We start from the raw sequence: 22,061 nt of genomic DNA on the forward strand, positions 1-22,061 counted from the left end.
GCTGCCAAAACTCTGTAAAAAAAAAAAAAAAAAAACAGGTCCCAAAATTAACATTTTAGGGCCGTGTTTTCCCTGCGTCCACCCTCACCACAGGAACCAGGAAAGCGCGGCCGCTTCTCCTGGGAAAGCGCGGAAGCTTCTCTCCATGAACTAAAATTTATGCCCACTCTAAGATTTTTTTTATGCTGCCAGACCTCTGTAAAAGAAAATTAGGTCCCAAATTTGGGGTTATTCCCAAAATTAACATTTTAGGGCTGTGTTTTCCCTCTGTCCACCCTCACGCCAGAACCGGGAATGCGAGGCCACTTCTCGCAGTGTTCTGGTCACTTTTGGAAGGGATTTTCATGAGGGAATTACTCAGAATGAGGGGCAGCACAGAGGAACCCTAAAGTATAGTTAAATAGAATTTATGCTGCCAGAACTGAGTAAAACAAATCAAGTCCCAAAATTAACAGTTTAAGACTGTGTTTTCTCTGCTGTCCACCCTCATACCAGAACCGGGAAAGTGCGGCAGCTTCTCCTTGTGGGATTGCAGTGTTGTGGTCACTTTGGGAAGGGATTTTCCTTAGGAAATTGCTCAGAACGGAGCAACCCTAAAGCGTATTTAAATAAAATTTATACCCACTCTAAGATTTTTTTATGCTGCCAGAACTGTGTAAAAGAAAATCAGGTCCCAAAATTAACAATTTAAGGCTGCGTTTTCCCCCGCCTCCACCCTCACACCAGAAGCGGGAAAGCGCGGAAACTTCTCCCTGTGGGAGTGCAGTGTTGTGGTCACTTTGGGAAGGGATTTTCACGGGGAATCGCTCAGAACGAGGGGCCCTTGACGCTGCCCGGCTCCGGGAGGCGGGCGGCCGCGTAGGCCGAGGCTGCCAGGCAGGCGGCGGGCTCGCAGAAGCCGGGCAGGCCCGCGGGCCCCGGCAGCCCCGGCCGGCCCGCCTCGCCCGGGGAGCCCGGCAGGCCCCGCTCGCCCGCCTTGCCGTCCACAGCGTGGCCGGGGATGCCCGGGAGACCTGGAAAGGCAACGGGGTGGGATGGGTGGGGTGCTGAGAATCAAGCTGAGAGATGGGTTTTATCTGAGAAATAGGGGTTTTCCCCTCAGAAATAGGAGTTTTTCCCTCAGAAATAATAGGGATTTTCCTCTGAGAAATAATAGGGATTTTTTTTCCCTCAGAATCATGGATTTCCCCTCAGAAATAATAGGGATTTTTTTTTTTTTCCTGAGAAATAATAGGGATTTTTCCCTCAGAAATAGGGTTTTTCCCTCAGATATAGGGATTTTCCCCTGGAAAATAGAGATTTTTCTCCTCAGAAATAATAGGGATTTTTCTCAGAAATAGGGATGAATTGAGGTTTTGTGGGATGAGCTTGTGCAGGTTTTATGGGATGAACTTGGGCCCATTTTGTGGGAGGATCCCAGGCAGGTTTTATGGAATAAACTTGAGCAGATTTACAGGATGAGCCTAGGCAGTTTTTGTGGGATGAACCTGTGTAAATTTTGTGGGATAAACCTGAGAAGGTTTTGCGGGATGAACCTGGGCAATTTTTGTGGAATAAACCTGAGCGGATTTACAGGATGAGCCTGGGCTGGTTTTGTGGGATGAACCTGTGCAGGTTTTGTGGGATGGATCAGAAGGTCCCCGGCCACCGCTGGGCTCATCACCCCAAGGTGACAAAGGCCACCTGGGGACACCTGGTCTCACCTGGGATCCCTGGAGGACCTGGCATTCCCGGGTGGCCACGGCCAACCTCTCCCCGCTCGCCCTTCTCTCCTCTCTTCCCTGTGGGTACAAAAAGGAGGGAAGGACTCCATGGCAACCCTGGATGGGTGATCAGGGATGGGGACAAACATGGCAGTGCCACCCCAGGAGGGTTTGCACCTGGCACCATGTCACCACCACCCACCTTTGGGTCCGACATTGCCGATCTGCCCGGCAGCTCCCAGGATTCCGGGGACACCTCGGGGTCCCATGGGGCCGTGGGGTCCCTGATCACCGGGTGGCCCTGGGGGGCCGGGGGGACCGAGAGGTCCCATGGCCCCGACCCCACCCAGGGCAGCTCTCTTGGCGCTCACGGCCACCTCTGCCAGCTGCTCTGTGGGGCAGAGAGGGGCCGGGATGGGATCCACGGGGTGGGATCCATGGGGTGGGAACCATGAGATCCACAGGATGGGATCCATGGGAAGGGATCCATGGGGTGGGATCCATGGGGTGGGAACCATGGGATTCATGGGGTGGGATTCATGGAATCCATGGGATGGGATTCATGGGATGGGATCCACAGGATGGGAACCATGGGGTAGGATCCACAGGATCCATGGGATGGGATCCACTGGGTGGGATCCATGGAGTGGGAACCATGGGATGGGATCCATAGGAAGAGATCCATGGGATGGGAACCATGGAATCCATGGCATGGGATCCATAGGATGAGATCCATGGGGAGGGGATTCCACCGGATCCATGGGGTGGTGTCCATGGGATGGGATCCATAGGAAGAGATCCATGGGACAGGACGCATGGGATTCATGGGATCCATGGGATGGGATCCATAGGGTGAGATCCATGGGGAGGGGACTCCACAGGATCCATGGGGTGGGATCCATGGGATGGGATCCATAGGAAGAGATCCATGGGATGGGAACAATGGGATCCATAGGGTGGGATCTATAGGAAGAGATCCACATGGGATCCACGGGATGGGATCCACTGGATCGATGAGGTGGGATCCATGGGAAGAGATCCATGGGATCCGTGGGATCTGGTGGCCCCGCTCCGCCCTCACCTTGCAGCATCTTCAGCACCACGTCCACGATGTGCTGGTCCCCAGCGTCCCGGCCCTGCCAGGAAGGGAATTTCACTCCTTTTGTCCCCTCCCAGAGCCCTTCCCAGCCCAAATCCCAATCTCCATCCCCTCCCTGCATCCCAGGTCACCTTCCCACCCTGCTCTTCCCTGTTCTGTCCCAGGGCAAGTGCTCAGCTTGCTCTGTGCTCATGGCATTAGAGTCCAAAATGAGGATTTTAGGGAAAAATCCCAACCCTTTAAATCCCTGCTGCTGGCTGGTTTATACAGGGACAGTTTTTGGATGCCATACACAGTGGGAAAGGCAGAATTCCTCCCCAGGAAAGCAGGATCCCAGCTCCTGAGTGGAACAGCAGCGTGTTCCCCGAGGAGCTGGGTGGGAAGCAGAGGCAATTCCTGCCGAGCAGGGAGGATGAGGAGGTTTGTAGGATCGGGGTACTCACGGCTGTGCCCCTCGGGCCCGGCATTCCCGCCACTCCGCGCTCCCCCACCAGCCCCCGCGGGCCGGGCGGGCCGGGATAGCCCCGAATTCCCGGCGCTCCTGCATCCCCCGAGGGGCCGGGAAAGCTGAGCTCTCCCTGGATGCCTTGCTGAGGAGGGATGGAGAGAGAGGGGCATGAGGGGCTCAGGCTGTGCTGAGCATGGGGGCTGCACCCCGAGAGCCCAAAATGTCCCAAAAAACATGGGCAGGGCTGGGTCCCAAACCGGGCTGGGGGTGAACCCAGGCTGGATCCCAAAAACTGGGGCTGGATCCCAAAAATTGGGTCTGGGGCTGAACCCCGGGCTGAATCTCAAAAACTGGGGCTGGATCCCAAATGGGGCTGGAGCTGAATCCAGGGCTGAATCACAAAAATTGGGGCTGGGGCTGAATCCAGCATTGGATCCCAAAAACGGGCTGGATCCCAAAATTGGGGCTGGATCCCAAAAATGTGGGCTGGATCCCAAATGGGGCTGGAGCTGAATCCAGGGCTGGATCCCAAAAACGGGCTGGATTCCAAAAACTGGGGCTGGATCCCAAATGGGCTGGAGCTGAATCCAGGGTTGGATCCCAAAAATTTGGGCTAGGGCTGAACCTAGGGCTGGATCTCAAAAATTGGGGCTGGGGCTGAATCCAGCATTGGATCCCAAAAATTGGGGCTGGATCCCAAAAATTGGGGCTGGATCCCAAAAATTGGGGCTGGATTCCATATGGGGCTGGAGCTGAATCAAGGCCTGGATCCCAGAAATTGGGGCTGGGGCTGAATCCAGGGTTGGATCCCAAAAATTGGGGCTGAACTTGAATCAAGGGCTGGATCCCAAAATGGGGCTGAGACTGAATCCAGCACTGGATCCCAAAACAGGGCTGAGCCTGAACCTGGTGCTGAGCCCAGAACCGAGCCTGAATCCAGGGTTTAACCCCAAGGAGGAGCTGAGCCTGAATCCAGGGCTGATCATGATCACTGGGCCCCATTTCCAGGGAAAATATTCCCCCAGCACCTCAGCAGGGAAGATCCAGCTCAGGATCCCACAAATCCACCCAAGTTTTGGGGTGTCCTCGGTCCCAAATCCCCATCACTCACCTGTCCCTTGGGTCCTGGCTCTCCTGACTCCCCCTGGGGACAGAGGACCCAGGAAAGGCAATGAGGACACAGCAGGGATTTAGGGTTGGGATTTAATGCCAGGCAGGATCCCCCAGCTTAGCAAGGGATCCCCCAGCATTCCAAGAATCTTCTGGAAGCACTCACCTTCTCTCCCTCGAGCGCTGCCAGGCCGTGGACACGTGGATCTCCCTAAAGGAAAGGCAAGGAGAGACGGGAACATTCCCAAAGGAAACGTTCCCAAAGGGGGAATTCATGGAGAAAGTGTTCGGAGCCAGTGTTAAAGCCAGCTCTGTTAACCCCAGCTCTGTTAATCCCAGCTCTGTCAATCCCAGCTCTGTTAATCCCAGCTCTGTCAATCCCAACTGTCAATCCCAGCTCTGTCAATCCCAGCTCTGTTAATCCCAGCTCTGTCAATCCCAGCCCTGTCAATCCCAGCTCTGTTAATCCCAGCTCTGTTAATCCCAGTTCTGTTAATCCCAGCTCTGTCAATCCCACCTCTGTTAATCCCAGCTCTGTTAACCCAGCTCTGTCAATCCCAGCCCTGTCAATCCCAGCTCTGTCAATCCCAGCTCTGTTAATCCCAGCTCTGTTAATCCCAGCTCTGTCAATCCCAGCTCTGTCAATCCCACCTCTGTTAATCCCAGCTCTGTCAATCCCAGCTCTGTTAACCCAGCTCTGTCAATCCCAGCTCTGTAAATCCCAGCCGTGTTAATCCCAGCTCTGTCAATCCCAGCTCTGTTAATCCCAGCTCTGTTAATCCCAGCTCTGTCAATCCCAGCTGTGTTAATCCCAGTTTTGTTAATCCCAGCTCTGTTAATCCCAGCCCTGTTAATCCCAACTCTGTCAATCCCAGCTCTGTTAATCCCAGCTCTGTCAATCCCAGCTCTGTCAATCCCAGCTCTGTTAATCCCAGCTCTGTCAATCCCAGCTCTGTTAAACCAGCTCTGTTAATCCCAGCTCTGTCAATCCCAGCTCTTAATCCCAGCTCTGTTAATCCCAGCTCTGTTAATCCCAGCTCTGTCAATCCCAGCTCTGTCAATCCCAGCTCTGTTAATCCCAGCTCTGTCAATCCCAGCTCTGTCAATCCCAGCTCTGTCAATCCCAGCTCTGTTAATCCCAGCTCTGTCAATCCCAGCTCTGTTAATCCCAGCTCTGTTAATCCCAGCTCTGTCAATCCCAGCCCTGTCAATCCCAGCTCTGTTAATCCCAGCTCTGTTAATCCCAGTTCTGTTAATCCCAGCTCTGTTAATCCCAGCTCTGTTAATCCCAGCTCTGTCAATCCCAGCCGTGTTAATCCCAGCTCTGTCAATCCCAGCTCTGTCAATCCCAGCTGTGTTAATCCCAGCTTTGTTAATCCCAGCTCTGTTATCCCAGCTCTGTAAATCCCAGCTCTGTCAATCCCAGCTCTGTTAATCCCAGCTCTGTCAATCCCAGCTCTGTCAATCCCAGCTCTGTTAATCCCAGCTCTGTCAATCCCAGCTCTGTTAATCCCAGCTCTGTCAATCCCAGCTCTGTTAAACCAGCTCTGTTAATCCCAGCTCTGTCAATCCCAGCTCTTAATCCCAGCTCTGTTAATCCCAGCTCTGTTAATCCCAGCTCTGTCAATCCCAGCCCTGTTAATCCCAGCTCTGTTAATTCCAGCTCTGTTAATCCCAGTTCTCCAAATCCCGGCTCTGTTAATCCCAGCTCTGTTGATCCCAGCTCTGTCAATCCCAGCTCTGTTAATCCCAGCTCTGTTGATCCCAGCTCTGTCAATCCCAACTGTCAATCCCAGCTCTGTTAATCCCACCTCTGTCAATCCCAGCTCTGTTAATCCCAGCTCTGTCAATCCCAGCTCTGTCAATCCCAGCTCTGTTAATCCCAGCTGTGTTAATCCCAGCTCTGTCAATCCCAGCTCTGTTAATCCCAGCTCTGTCAATCCCAGCTCTGTCAATCCCAGTTCTCCAAATCCCAGCTCTGTTAATCCCAGCTCTGTTAATCCCAGCCCTGTTAATCCCAGCCCTGTCAATCCCAGCTCTGTCAATCCCAGCTCTGTTAATCCCAGCTCTGTTAACCCAGCTCTGTCAATCCCAGCTCTGTTAATCCCAGCTCTGTCAATCCCAGCTCTGTCAATCCCAGATCTGTTAATCCCAGCTTTATAAATCCCAGCTCTGTTAAGCCCAGCTCTGCCAATCCCAAAGGAAATGGTGAAGTTTCTTATAGCATTTTTGTTACTCTCATGCAAGGGAGATGAAAAGACCATCACAGAACAGCCAACCCTGAACTTTTTAAAAATCAGGAATCAAATCCCCAAAATGATAGAATATCCTGAGTTGGAAGGGACACACAAGGATCATAGAGTCCAACTGCAGACCCTGCACAGGATATCCCAGGACTCACACCCTGTGCCTGGGAGCACACTCCATGGACTCTGTAGCAAATCATGTAACACACTGACTTTTAGCTATTTCAAGTGAATATAGGATTCATATGTGCATTTTTCCTCCAAAGAATGAAGTTGTGGAGGGCACAGCAAGACGCATTTTGTTCTGTGCTAGCAGTCTGTAAGTGGTGAGGAAAACCTTTGCTTTCTGATATTACAGAGAGAGGCATGAAAAGAGAGCAGGCTGCTGGTGCCTCCACACATGAGGTGCCCCTGAGTGAGTGCAGAGATCTATGCTCTGATTACAGACAGCACTGAAGGATGTCACAACTGCCAGAGAGCCCCACGCCTGCAGGCAAGCAGGGATTTCCCTCTGCCTCTAGGACTCATGTCTTCAAATGGATAGTCCAAACGGGAGTCCAAAAATGGGCAACACACTGAAACTTTCTTCCACAAAGGGGAAGGCATCTGTTCCGATGGCTTGACTGAGTCTGAACCACAGGTCACCTCCTGTGTGCAGTGCACAGGGAAGCCAGATTTCCCAGAGGATGCAGTTCCACATGGGTGATTGGCATATGTGGTGCTACTGACAGGCAGCCTGAAAATTTGGCATTTTTTCCACGTTTTAATTCCTCAAGCTTTAGCACTGTGGGATTCATACTTCAGAAGCCATGATTCTTGGCATATAATTTGCAGAGGGGCCCTGCACCTTTCCTTTCCTTCTCCCTTTCTCTTCTGGATTTTTATACAGGATTTTAATTCTTTTCCTTCCCTTCCCCTCCCACCCCCAGCTGCTTTAAGTTGATACAGGAGAAAGTAGAGGTCACAGGAAGAGTGAAGACACATAATCTAATTTTCATTTTGCCCATTAATCATGCATGATTCCAGCCAGCCATTTAACAAGGTGGAACTCTAAAGTGATCACTCTCCAGAGTGATGGGGGAAAATTCACTCTAATTCCCATTGCTGCTCCCCACTCCTGTTCGTGCTGCACAGAACCGCCTCTCCCTCTTACAGAGAAAAATGGATCTACATGTCCCAAAAAATGTATGCTGTCCTGGAAGCCTTCTCAAGAGCTTTTTACTATATTTAAAAGTGTCAAGCTGAAGCTGTTGGTGCTTCATTTGTGGGTGGCTGGATTTTGTGGAGGTGTGGCTCAAAGAAAATCAAATAGGAAGCTTTCTATTTTAGTACATTTTGCTATGGAGTGGTAACTATTGTTACACGTTATTCTAGCTCACAAATCAGAGAGCCTGGAAGCAGTTCTGTGTCTGCACCCCTTATATGCTCTCTGCTGTTTCTCAGACTCCCAGCTAGTCAGGATCAAACCTCCTAAAGTGAGACAATTCTGGAAATTACAGAGATGTGCATTAGGGATGTATCGGGCCCTGCACGTGCACAGGTGAGGCAGGAAAAGGAAAAGGCACCTCCTTTCCCTCCTTTCTCTGCTGGAGTTTGATGAGTACTGCAACATTTGCCATCTTGCAAGATGGGTGAACTCTGGACATCCCAGCTACTCCACAGTCAAGGAAGCTTCTGTATTTCACAAGGTTTCTGTGCCAGCTGTGAATGCCCCAGTCTCTTTCCACTCACTGTGATTTTGTCAGAGAAAGAGAGCTTATCCTGAACTTTGAGGTAAGAGGCCCAAGGACACTCCCTCGGAGGGGAAAAAATGGGTTTTCCATACCAAAGAGGTGATAAGCCTGGGAAGTGTTATCTCCCTCAGAGGCCACTCAAGGGCATCATTCAAGAGAAAGTGAGAATCAGCAGTACATTCCTTTGCCCTTTCAAGGTCTCAGAGAAACACTGGGATGTTTAAAGGAAGAGGAGTGCAAGTACACAGAAGCAGGATAAGATCTGAGTATGTCCAAGGCTGAGTTGCTGACAAGCCCTGTTTTGGGGGGACCCTGAGCAGTTCAGTCTGCAATGGAAAAGGCATTTGCCAAGACAGCATTGCCACTCTGGAGTCTTCTGCTCTACTCTAGTGACAAAGAGGTGCTCATTGGCTCTAGGAAAAACCTGTGTCCTGCAGCTGGCTGTCCATCTCTCTCCAAAAAACTGCAGCCCTGTGTCTAGGAGGTTTCTCTAATAAGATCAGTGACTCAAGTAAAGAGGCTGTGATTCCTAAGCCAAATTGTTAAGTCCCCAGAACTACAGGGATTTCCCAAAATGCCAATGCTATATCATCCCTGACAGGCTATGGAGAGGTGTCATGGGGACCAAAAGCCCCTTTAGGGCCACTCTGATAGAAAAAGGGCGACAAAGAGGTGAAATGGAAGATTTATTACATTTTGTTTCCCAGTTCTTAAGGGCTAACAGCTAATGCCTGTGAAAGCAGGAACATGGTAAGGGTAGCAGGGATTATATTTATCTGTCAGTGTTTCTAATCAAATGTACCAACTGTGGAAGACGTTTGGGCATTCTTGTCTAGTGAAACCAAAATGATAAAGATACAGAGAGAAATTTTAAAAGAAGAAATGAGACTTAGAGACTCAATCACATAACTGCACTCAGTTTCTGTGGGATTTGGGAGCATCGCTGCCTTTGTGAAAACTTCCCTTTGCATGTGAAGAACACAGCTGGGTGAACTGAAACACTGCACCTGCTGTCAAGAGGATGGAACAAGAACAGGCAGACCGGCTCGGTGCTCATGATTCTACTAACTCAAGTTTTAGTACTCCAAAATAGAATTACCATGAAGTTCAGGAGCAATTATGTGTAACAATTAAAAGAATTTTCATAATACCATTATTGAGCAAGCCCTCTGTATTACAAGCAACTTTATTAGCTGTTGAGCCAAGCCATATTTCACAAGCCAAAACCCTGATCAGGCCACATTTGCCAGGTGAGTATTATGTTGTGTTTCCTTTTCAGGGGCTTGATCTGAGAGCAGCAGCACAGAGCTGAAATTTTGTTTGCTTGGTTTGATTTTTCCTAAGTATGTTTTCAGTTTTTACTGAAATTGTACATTGCAAGCAACTCCTGGATACACAACCCCACCTCTCCTAAGAGACTTTTCTACTTTGGCAGGGACACTCAACAGCATGAAATAATCCCCTTCCATTTACAAAAGAAGCTCCCAGTCTCTGAGTTTTGAACTATTAGTGATCCATCACTTGCAACAAAACCCAACATGGATACTCTGCGAACAGCCTTGATTTAAAATATTTGCTATTGACTGTGTGCAGGAATGACTGACTGTGCTCTGGCTTCCAGGGACACCAGCAAAAACAAGAGGGGATTGTGTAAGTTTTTTGGTTTAAGTACTTAAATCAGTTTCCTCTTTTCCCCCATAACACATTATTCTAAGCAAGAGGATATAACTCTGCTTGCAGGAGGAAAACAAGAAGCAGATGATACAACAAAAAAGCAGAGACAGATATGCACAGAGGCCAATTAATTTTTTTTTTAATTTGAATGCAAAATGCAAAGAGAAATGACACTAAACACCTAAGCTTCCTTCTAAAGTAATGAATAAGCCCAAAAATCTTTCAGAAAGATTGTATTAAAAAAATCTGACGTGCCTTTTAATTAGATAAAGGAGTTCAACTTTGTAGTGACTGGAATACAGCTTAACATAACATAGATTTTGTACTTGGATCCAGATACTATGACAGAAAATATTTGATAGCAAATAGAAAAAAATACAACAGGTCCCCATTCCTGAACAATAATGATAGAAAATATGTGCATAGGATTTGAAGAACAACATCAACAAATTCTATAAATCCTTGCCTATTTTCTGCAACTGAGTCAGGACACTTTCCAAAATAAGCCTGAAAAAATTTTTTAACTTTTTAATCATGTGTTGCCTTTAGACATTTTAAATTTGTGTTTTTCTCTTATACCCAAATACCTCGTTTGAGGGAAAGCAAAAGTAAACATAAAAAAGAAATTGAATGAGCATGGTAAAAAGTCAGTGCTATAATCTTTTTTGTTGATACTGGGAACATTTTGCCACTTTAAAAATAAAGCCTAACTGAATGCTGCTAAGGCATCCAAAACTGCACCAAAAAATTATGGTCCTACCCTATTAATTTCTGTTTTCCAATGACTGCTGCTGATATAATGTATTGGAAGACATGACCTACTTCCTGTGTTTTCAGAGAATACAAATAAGGAAGATCTCATTGCTAAATATATTTTAAAACCAGAAGAAAGAGAGGGGAGTCACAAGAAGTAGGGCAGAGAGGTGGGCTTGAGGGAGACAGAGGTATTTTGCCAGAGAACACAGAACATTCCTGGTTTTCCCTACTGATCATGACTTTGTTTTTAACAGGGGCACAGCATTTATGTAAATGCCAAGCCTCTGGCAAATAAAACAATGGCATCATGTGTAGTCCCCTCCCTGGAAGAAGAAGAACATGTCTTTGCACAGTGCTTGGCCACCTGAAGCTGCTCCAAACTCTGCTGGCCAGGGGCTCAAGGGAGCCACGGCTGCACCCCAAGCCTTGGGATTCTCTTCTGTCATTAAAGGATATCAAACTTGTGTCAGCACAGGTGGCTCTTGAGCACACCTGAGGCTTGGTTTGCTGTAGGTTAGCTCCTGGGGTCCCCATGGGAAAAGGCTCCAAAACATCCCTTGGGTACCACTGCTGCTGCCTCTGCTCTGAAAGTCAGCACTTATTCCCCAGTTTAAAAGCCCCACAGCTCTGAAGCAGTGAATGAGCTGTTTCTGCAGTAAGAGACATGAACTTCTCAGAACTAATTATCAGAGGGAGTACACACCTTCTTCACCGATCCATCTAAACACTCGAGCTTTACTAAATGCACTCTGTTCCCTGGCCAAACTACGTGGGTCTGATTTTCCTGCACAGGATGAGGTAGGATCTTGCTGCTACCAAAGCTGAAAGCCCCAAATGCAACATGGCTAAGAACTGAATTGCCCTGTTTCCAGAGCTCCACATGCTAATTCTCTGCTAAGCCAAAGCATGGGGCTTTGATTTCCTAACCTCAGAATGTTATCTGGCTCTGGTGTAGGATTACCATTAGCTCTGTACATCTGTCCTTACAGTAGGGTCACTGTCACACCATATGTCACTTGAACAACCTTTATTTTTTCTAGATTTTTGTCTCTTTTAAATCAGTGTTCATCTGGAAGAGCCTGGATTCCCTTGGCTTTCAAAATCTGCTTTGCATTGCTAATGCATGAAGCTGTAGGCAAAGTTGCATTAGTGAGACAGAGAAAGGCACAGAGAGAGATACTAAAAGCCTGCCAAGACACAATGTTTTAAGGTTGCTCTTCTCTTTAATACTCACAAAACAAAACTCCAACCGCCCAAACAAAACATCAGAGCAGGTTTATTCCATTTCCATTTACCAAACTAATGACCACATTTTTTTTTCTAAAGTGCTTCTGCATAAGTTCATTATCCAGTGAATATTCCTGACTTGCAGCAGTGTAACAAGAGAGAGTCTGACCTGGAAAGAGCAGGTCAGGCTCCACATGGAGGCCATCACAGGGTGGCAAGTCACAGCCTCAGTACATGCAAGGTATGCCAGTCTTTTGACACAGGAGGAAAAAACTCCTGCAAAATTCATGGACAATTAGTTCTCCCTCTCCCCTCTCTAGTTCTGTGGTAAGAGAAAGGATCATCAGCCTCTAGATTGTCAGTCTCTCAGAGGAACAACAAAAGGAAGGAATCAGGGGATCTGGAGGGAGAAATTAAAGGGGTCTTCCAAGAGCCAGCCTTGTGGAACATGATGAGGATTTTGTACTTCCAGAGGCCCTTTGATCCCAAAGGAACTCAAACACCTCTCTAAATGACATCCTGATCTCACATCAGTAAAAGGGAGCAAAGAAAACCATGTCCATGCAGGTGGCCATAGGATAGCTCCTGTGCTGGAAGGAGCACAGGAACACCTACAGGGCTTTAATAAACCTGGACCCAACCATGTACCACAGACCTGTGCAAGGCAGTGCAGGGGAAAAGGAGATTACCAGAACACAGGGAGAGCAGCAGGAAAGAGAAGAGCCATCCATAGCTTGCTTCAAAGGGGAAAGACATCAACTCAAACCACATCTATAAGAAGCAAATGGAAACACTCCTCAGCTACTCAGAAACAAAAGCAAGACCTGAAGAATTGAACTGAAGCTGGGAGGAAGATCCAGGGCACACTCCTGTTGTAGACAAAGACAACAGGGCTTTTCCTACCAGCTTAAGAATGAGCAAGTCACAGCAGAGCTCAGACTCAAGATGAAGACACTGAACAGCCTGTCTCTCTCTGAAAACCACAAAGGTTCCCTGCCTCACTTCTATGCCTCATCGTTGACTGCTTTTCCAATGGAAAAGTTCACCATGGAGTGCAGACAAAAGAGCAGCATTAGCTACATCCTTCCCAGGGTACCCAGTGGATTAAAGGTGCTCTTGCAGCTCAGGCTCAAGCTGGTCAGATCAAAAGCTTCATTGGAGAGCTCATGCAAAGAGTTTTCAAACAAATTCAGCTACACTCAGATGCAAGGATACATCAAGTATAATCTGTTATTGTTCCACCAAGAGTAAATCCTCACCTAAGCCTCAATTGATAAAAATTAGTCTAAACTATTCATCCTCTTGTGCCCCTTGTATTTCCTATCTCCTTGCAGTCTGGGGCTTCCAGGTGTGACTGTGATCTTCCCCATGATGGGATGGTAAGATTCAAATGACAGAGGAAGAGACTACAGGTTGACCTCATTGTCAGATAAAATCCATTATGTGTGATTAAAACTTTACAAAATGCAGTCACATTAAAAATTACTATCATGAAGTGCACCATGATTTACTGACTAAATGAATGAGAAATTTATCTGAATAAAATAGTCTTAGCCCTCCTGCATTGACAATGCATGATAAATTGCTGATTGTGAGAAGATCATTGCTTGCTGTTGGATGACTTACACACATTGATTTTTCCTAACAACGCTAATTATCATAATAGTTTCTCCACATATATTACATAAAGTTTCCTCTCAGCAAGCAAAAATTATTTCAGGTCTTTGAGTCCCAAATTGCAAAGAATAAAGATGGAGAAAGGAAGGATTTACAAACTATCTCCTTGCCTTTTATTATGCAGATCAAAGGTCCAACCCACTGGATCTTACTTCATCTTGAAGAGATGGGAACAACATTCAAGAAAGCACAGGCATTGTGCAATGAAGCTGTGATCACAGTGGGTTGTTTTCTGCAAAGTTATGATCTAATTTTGTGAGGCCAAAAAAAGTCTTTGAGAAAGGAGAATGCAATTCCAAAGAACAAGGGGAAAAACCCCCACAATTTCTCCAATTTCATTAAGATGCACAGGGGCAAACAGTGCAGTCCTTATGTAAGTGCTCCCATTGACTAAGGTTGTGTAGGTGAGAAATCTCTCACTAAGTTGAAAAGGAAAAGCACAGTCTATTAATAGGAAATTAAAAGTGGTGGAATAGATAAGAAAAATGGAGGAGAGAGAAAGAGAGACCAGGTATTGTATTCTCAATTAACTGAAAATCAATCACACTGACACCCAGAGCTTCACCCACTGCAGACACACAAGCTTTTTGGTACATACAGTTTCCCCATTGTGTTCCTTTTACCTGGGGGATGTGAGCAGGTGCTTGGGGAACCACAGAAATTATTCTCCTTGATTCTGGACTAGCAACCCCCACGGAGTCAGATGGATAAAGTGAATGCATCTTCAGACTGACCACATACACTAAATTTTACAATACATCCATGTACACTGTGTAGTTTGTGATACACATAGTAATTATGCCAGAAATGTCTTAAAAGGCTTTAAATATTTCTGTTCTATGCACGTCTGTGAGAACAGTGAAGTTGTCTTCAAGTGATGGGACCAGTTTCACATGATATGGGGGGTTTGAAAGTTACTCTCCCAAAAAAATCACTTAAAATTGCTTTTCCATCTGCAAGGCTGCAAGGGTTTGTAACCCTAATTTACTGCATTCTCCTGCCATAGACAAATCCCCTAGGGTGTGCATGTCCTATGCCACTTAACAATAGAACATTCCTACCTGTTTTGTTTTGTTTCAGCCATCTGTGATAAGGGCACACTGCAAATAATCTCAATCCAGTGAAGCTGTTCCATAGTCTGGAACGCTGCAATTCTGGTTGAGATGGATTAGCAGTCAGACTGCAGATGTAGAGGCCAAATTCATCTCATGGATGGTGCTGCAACATTAGTGAGATTATAGCTGAGATTCCCCAGTTCTTCACCTGTCCCATGACTGGTTAAAAAACCATTTACTATGACAACAAATATTTCATACTATTTCCATCTGCCAGAGGTATACAGACCACAGAAAGCCATGGTGTCTGCAGTAATTTCCTGTGAGCTGTGACAACACCAGAAAAAGGTCCTGTGCTATTAAAGGGGTAAGGAGGGGAAGTAGAGAGATAAAAGCTGGATGAGGGGAAACAGGAGGTAAACTTCAGCAGGGAACTTAGACAGAGAGAAAGAAAAATGCCTTATGGAGTAGTGGGAGAGAGAAAAGAAGCAGACAAATAATATAGGACAGATTGAAACAAAAAAAACCAACAAAAACAAAAAATCCCCCCAACCTGCTGGATTCAGAGGGAAATAAATACACACTGGAAAAATAATTCCCTGGAAAGTGCATGCTGGGCAGTCTCAGGAATCTTGCTTTCTCTAGGCAATACTATGTACAAAAATGATTTTAAAAGTCAGATGCTTTTGAGGATGTTTACTCTTCAAGGAATGTCATGTCACAAAAGGAGGAGTCATCTCAGGACAGACCTTACACTCTCTCTAGGTAGACACTTTCAAATTTTTTTCTTTCTATTTTTCAAAGACACAGACTTTTCTCCAGTTTCTCCAAACAAAAGGCATTTCACATGTTTACCTGTTTCTCAAACCAGATTTTAACCAGAAGTGAGAGATCTGACAGAACAGATTCAACAGAAGGGTACTGGCATGAGCCAAAGACTAAGCCTCTGGAGTGAGTAATCAGCTTTAACATTGCCCAAGTGTGAAACAGAAGCGAAAAGGAGACAGAGGAAATGCAATTTTGTGACAATGCTGCTAAAGTTGGGCTTGCTTTCTCATGAGGTACTTGGTCCTCTCCGGGCAGCTCCTCTCTTACTGTCCAGGAAGAGCTGCTAACAAGCTCCCACCGGGTGTAAATGAGGACTAAGCCCCTGTCTGGGAGATGTGCTGCCACAGAATGGGTGGCTTTGTCCCAGTGTGTAAGATATGCTTGCAGGCTAAGGCACACAAAATGTTCCTCTCACACATGAAAAAGGGGCTGAGTGTGAGTGGGAGGACTCCAGAATGCAACAACAGAACAAAGAATACAGGGAGCAGCTGATCTGCTCCCCTCCTTATTAACAAGTTTGGCTGTGGCAGACAACACTGAGCTGGTGAGCATTAACATAGAGAGGGCAAGCTTCCCATTGCCCATGAGGAATGAAATCTTTGCTGAGAGAGCAGAAGCCACGTTCTTCAGCAAATTAGATGCATCAGCTGGGGTTTGGCAGAACCTCCTGAGCAAAGGACTCCAAATCTGCACTTAACCACTCACTTGGACAGTCTTTCAAGAGATCTTGAGTGTTCCTACTATGGACACTCACACGTTGCAACGTTAGGAAATCTTTCTGCAGGGAACACACATACCGATAACCTAATGCTTCTATGTGGCATAAGGCTTGACTATTTAGAAATGTTTTGGAAAGCATCAGAAATAGGACCCACAAAGATAAAATGAAAGACAAAATACGAAGTCAGAGATGTGAGGTACACCTTGGTGGTGATGTGGAACATCCTAGCCATGCCGGGAGTACAGACTGACCATCAGAGAGCACTCCTTCACACAGACACAGGTCAGGTGCATGCTGAGCTCAGAGCAGCTGGAATGGGCTATGAGATTGGAAAGCTAAAACTGATGATGCTAACTTGCGCTTTCAGGAAAAAAATGGCACAAAAAACCACCAGGAAAGGGTAGCACTCTATGTAAAAATATGCTGCTACTGGCTATAGACTTTTCAAAACCACAGTGCTTCACAACTGCAGTTGTAATGAATAAAACTGAAGGAGAGTTGATTGGCACACACTGAATCATTAAACTATTGGATCTTACTAAATAACAGGACAAACTGCTCTTTATGTAGCAACCTAGATCATGTAGGAAGGAAAAGAAGTAAAACAGAGGACATTTAATATACATTTTGTGCAGTCAGTAATACAAAATATCTGCTTCTAAAAATAACACAAAACATTTTCTTTACAGATGTGAATAATACACACTGTAAGTCTTCATGAAACTTGACAAGGAAAAAATCACACAACGCTGTATTTTTATAAATCTTAAACAAATGGAGAAGTTTCTATGAATCAAAGAGTTACCACTTCAACTGTGTTTTATAAAGTGGAAAAGACCAGTTATTCTGACACATTCTCTAGCCAAGCAATGGAACAACTGGTTTCAGCTCTCTACCAGCAGTAACTTGGAGGATTTAGCAGTATTCACTTTGGCATGCAAAACCAGACTGAGCAGATGATGCATCTTGATTGCATAAGATTAAAACAAAGGGCAGATAATTAAATATGAAATATGCTTGCAGGATGGTGTCATTTCTCTCCTTCATTCGCATCTCTACAATTTTAAACAAAATAACTAGTGGTTTCATTAGGAAACAATTGCAGCATTCTCACAGTCCCATGCAGGCAAATAGCTGCAGTCTAGTTTTACTGTTCTTACACCCACAGAGAATTCTGTTTTGTTTTGACCTCTCATTACTTTCCCTCACACACTTGGCTCCAAACATCAAATTTTGCCTCAGCCATTCAACAGTTATTCCTTTGGGCTGGTTTTTTTTCTTACCATTATGCATTCATATAGAACAGCTGGAACTAAGAAAAAGCACAGTTAATTATTTCTAAATTTCCCAAAGAAAACCTTTTTACTTTTCTTCAGTTTGAAATTACTTTTTGGTTTGAGGAAGAAGAGAAAAATTGCCTCACATAAAACCTTGCATAGATCTCAAAAACTTAATGGAACATTTTAGCTTAAAAAACAGTGTAATTTTTGAGAAGGAGGTGGGTTCAGGTTTTCTCCCTTTTATTTCTAAAATAATATAAAAAGTCTAAACAAAGCGATTGTTGTGTCTTGAGGGGGGAACTGATTTCTTTTATTATGACATGAGAACCACAAGAGAAGAGAATCTCTATCCCTCAAATACCAAGCAAATCTGTGCAAATCTACTTGCTGGGTTAGCCTATGAGCCCCAGCCAAGTAAGAATGGAAGAACCACCCAGAAAAAAACAAGACCAAAAACGGGCAACACCTGCCACATGCTCACAAACTAACAAATGGTTTTGGGGCAGATCAGGGGACATGGAGCAAGGTAGAGAGCAGGGAATTCTGAGTCTGACCAAGGGGAGAACAGTCAGGTATGAGGTAATATTGGTAGGAAAGAGTCTTGGTAAGGTAGACAAGTCAGGACCGACCATGAGGTTTTTTGGATATCGACGAGTCAGAATCTGCCTCTGGATTTAACACTCCGCTCCAGAAAAAAAATCCCATCAAAATTACCTTCAGGGCACCTCTGAAAAAATCCCTGACTCAAACAAACTATCCCTGACTATAACAAACTATGTATGGCTCTGCCCTAAGCTTCTTCTTTATAAGTCACAGAAATGACTTAATATCTGGACTTGTTTATGAAAGAATATCTAATTCTATCCAAATATCCAGTTTTTCCTACACTTATAAGAAAAAAGGAACTGAATGAGATTAGATAAATGAAACCTTGGCTATCCATTCATATTGTGGAATTGCAGAGAGATATTAACATGAATTTCTCAACTTATGAAATGGAGGAGATGGCATTAACTCTTCCACACAGGCAGGTCATCCTCTCAGCTCTTTGATGGGTCTTTGAGTTCAGCAGATTTAACAAAAGCAAAGGCAAGAAACAATAAAGCATTGGCAGCATGACCAAGCATCCTCCGCCTCTTAGTTACAAAATGACAAACCTGTAGCTACAATTACAGTCTAAGTCATTATTGCAATATTTCTCTAGATAAGCCTTTTCCAAAAGAAGAGGCTTTAGATCACCTATGTCTAATAAAATAGGCAAGCAGAATTAATATAAAAATATGAACCTTTGAGCTGTCACCATACATCCTGAACCAAAACCACGAGGCAGATGAACATTTCTTTTTGTTTTGCAGTTAACTTTAAATAATATGTGATGTGGTCTGACCTGGTAAAGCTCCTACTTCTCCTTATTGGTTGATCCCCAAACTCCATAAGCTGAAGGAATAACAAAATTTGCTGTATTTCTACATGCATTACAGTGTGAGTCACAGCTAAACCATGCTCAGAATGAAGTATTCCCTGTAGGTGGTGTGTAAACAGCTAATTTGGTGAAAAGATGTTATGCTAAAATGATCAACCATCAATTCTATGAGTGTATTGTACACTATTGGTGTATATCAGATTTCTTGACCTGTTTTGGTGGCACATAACTTCTGCAAAGACATCACTTTGAGAATTGATTATTAACTTTAATCCATTTTAAAACTCTCAATACAACATTTAGAAAATTTGTTCTTGAACCTTTCCATGGGCAGATCTTTACAGGGGCTGCACAGCTAGGAACACCCTGCTGACCGAGGAGGTGATAGGGCATTGATATAAGCAATATTCCAACTGGTTATTAACTCATTACAAAGTATTCCCCACGCCTGGCAACTGCTGCACCAGAGCTTAGCATGGAATACACGAGACAGTGATGCCAGGGCTCTGAAGCCAACATGGCTTTAGCCTCTTGCTGAAAGACAAAATACTTGGGGTTGCTAACGACTACTTGAAAGTCCCAGAATAAACCATCTCATCATCATGGCCCAAGCACCACTAAAAGCATTCTGTTGTTCTTACTTTTTCCAGTTAAAACCAAAAGCACTCAGAACCCAAAATATTTTTCCTTTGCTCCCAGAGCCAAAATGCCAAAAATGCTGTTTAGAGGTAGCTTGATCTCTACCCCAAGAAGAAGGGACCAGCTGCTCCATCTTTTTTTCACAATGCTCGCTACACTGTGGTGAACTAAGCCATGCAGTGGTTTGGGATCCACAACCACCAAGTCTTGCATTACAAAAAAAAGGAAATAAACCCTCCAAGGAAGAATGACTTCTAACTCAAAATTTCCCAGAGTGGCCCCAAGCACTCATCAGAAGAGACACAGGGAGAGAGCACTGAATTAACAACTGAAGCATAGTGCAACATAATTTCAGTTCTTAAAATAATCAGGCTGCAATACCACATGAAAAATCCAAGAAGCATCTGCAATGACATTCCATATTTTCCAGGAGAAAGAGGAGACAAATGGAGGAGACTGCACAAAGAGGTGTCAGACTCTGTATTAGCAACACAAGAGGCCCACTGTACAAAGCCCTTGTATCAGCCTCTGGTTGTGCACTCACTTACCTGACCAAGGGCAGGGAGTGCTGCATATCCCACGGGCTGATTTATCATTCCTTTCTGCTTCATGATGAGCATGCGTTTCTGCTCCTCGCTCAGGTGTGCCACGTGGGCTGGCACCTGGGCCTGCTGGGCCTGCTGCTGCTGCTGGATGTAGGGCACCATGGTGTTCTTCCCGGGGTTTGCCATTGCCGGGGCCATCATCTGACCCAGCTCAGTGCTGAAATGGGTCAGAGGTTTGGTGTTGCCATAAGAAAGCAGATTGGGCTGCTTGCCCAAGGAGTTTGTGACCAAATTATTTGGCTGCTGACTGATCATGTTCATATGATTTTGAGGGAGGTAGTTATTGATTGTGGTCTTCTGGGGGTTGTTTGCCATAGGAGGCACTACAGGGTTTTGGTTGTTAAAGGCTTGAGAATACATCATTGGGCTATTTGGTTTGTCTGCACTGAAGGGTGCTCCGTAGGGACTGGATGGAGGCCCCCCTGGTGACCAGCTTGAGGGCTGATTTGGGTGCTGCTGCTTCTGCTGCATGAGCTTGGCCCTTTGCTGCTGCTGGGCTGCCATCTGCTTGAGCTGCTCGGCTGGGGACAGGTCAGCGCTGGGGCTAGGCCCTGAGCCCGCCACGGCCGAGGCCGCGCTCATCAGGAAGCCATTCCCGGAGCGCCCCTGCGTTTGTCCGGGAGTGTGGGCCTGGCCGGGGGTCTGAGGGGACTGCACCACACAATTTGCTGGAGAGCCAGCAGGGACTGGGGCCAGCGGCGCGCTGGATGCTGAGGCAACGCTGGAGCCTGAGGAGATGTTGGAAAATGGAGGACCGGAAGAAGATGGTCTGACCTGGGGAGATCCCAATGGGACATGAGTGAATGGAGAATGGGATGGATCACTTTTCACGCTCGCGCTCTCCTGAGTCTCTGTGGCAGGCCTGGGATATTCAGGCTCCTTCTTCTCTTCAAAGTCTTCATTGAACAAATCCTGTATATCATCTTCTGGGACGGTGTTCGCCAGCTCGTCTATGAGCTCCTGCCACTCCTGATCATTTAGGTTAATGTCTGAGAAGAGCTTGTTCTGATTGGAAAGAGATGTTTCAGAAGTGTCTATGCAGTTGGAGTCATCCAGGGGCTCTTGCTTTAGCTCCTTGTTGTGCAGGATGTTAAAACCATCATCCAGCTCGCTGCAGCCGTTAACAGGGAGCTTTATCTCAGAAAGCCCACCGTTTTCACCCAAGTCTTCCAGACTACTCCTGTGAGTTCCACTGTTCTGCAGGAGCACAGGAGCTTTCATGTCAAGCTGGTGAAGAGGAGAAACAGCAGGCAAAGGCAGATTAATGGGCAAGCTGTTGATTGCCTCAATGCCTGGCCCATCCTTGCGTGTCCGCTTGCTGGTTGGAGAAAAGCCCCCATCGCAAACTCCATTCTGCTGCTCTCCATTGAGAGGTGAACGTGCGCCTTCCAACTTCCTTTTGACTGTCTCTTGAAGCTTAAAGAAAACAAGAGGAAAGGAAAAAATTAACCATTTGCAGACGCAAAAGAAGTGCTCATGGGCACTGTGACAAGAGGCTCCTCATCAAGCCAGTGACAATAAGTTTCAAAACTGGTTAGGAGGTTTCTCTGATTTCATTCTTATGCCTCGATCACTTTGAAAACACAGTCTAAAAACCCCCCAACAACCAAACACTTCCCACTGTCCCAAACCAAACCTTCCTTTGACTAGGAAAGCAGAACTGTAAAATATGTCTGTGCTTTCCAAGCTGAATCTGTGCTAGCTTCCAAGAAATTTAGGGAGCAAGTTGACTAATTTGACATTTTAGTGCCTAATACAGGGATAAGATTTAAACAGTGTGCCTAACACAGTGAGGAGTCTTAAAATGGAATTTTAAAAAAGAGAAAAAAGGAATCAC

At 45.9% G+C, this 22,061-nt stretch overlaps 1 protein-coding gene across 1 annotated transcript in view; it reads right to left on the reverse strand.

Annotated features, from left to right (window-relative positions):
- Nucleotides 1-807: 807 nt before the first annotated feature.
- LOC128937657 (mastermind-like protein 3) overlaps nucleotides 808-22,061 on the reverse strand; it is a 29,535-nt gene continuing 8,281 nt past the window's right edge. The window contains exons 2-9 of the mRNA XM_054277451.1: nucleotides 20,168-21,640; nucleotides 4,527-4,571; nucleotides 4,362-4,394; nucleotides 3,246-3,392; nucleotides 2,785-2,839; nucleotides 1,906-2,094; nucleotides 1,704-1,781; nucleotides 808-1,013 (exon numbers count right to left, since the gene is read on the reverse strand). Coding sequence (XP_054133426.1) covers nucleotides 808-1,013; nucleotides 1,704-1,781; nucleotides 1,906-2,094; nucleotides 2,785-2,839; nucleotides 3,246-3,392; nucleotides 4,362-4,394; nucleotides 4,527-4,571; nucleotides 20,168-21,640 — 2,226 coding nt within the window. The remainder of the gene's footprint in view (nucleotides 1,014-1,703; nucleotides 1,782-1,905; nucleotides 2,095-2,784; nucleotides 2,840-3,245; nucleotides 3,393-4,361; nucleotides 4,395-4,526; nucleotides 4,572-20,167; nucleotides 21,641-22,061) is intronic.

This window comes from Melozone crissalis, unplaced genomic scaffold (genome assembly GCF_028551555.1).
Source record: "Melozone crissalis strain CALT ecotype California unplaced genomic scaffold, PUWL_Pcris_2 ptg000020l_1, whole genome shotgun sequence".
NCBI lineage: Eukaryota > Metazoa > Chordata > Aves > Passeriformes > Passerellidae > Melozone > Melozone crissalis.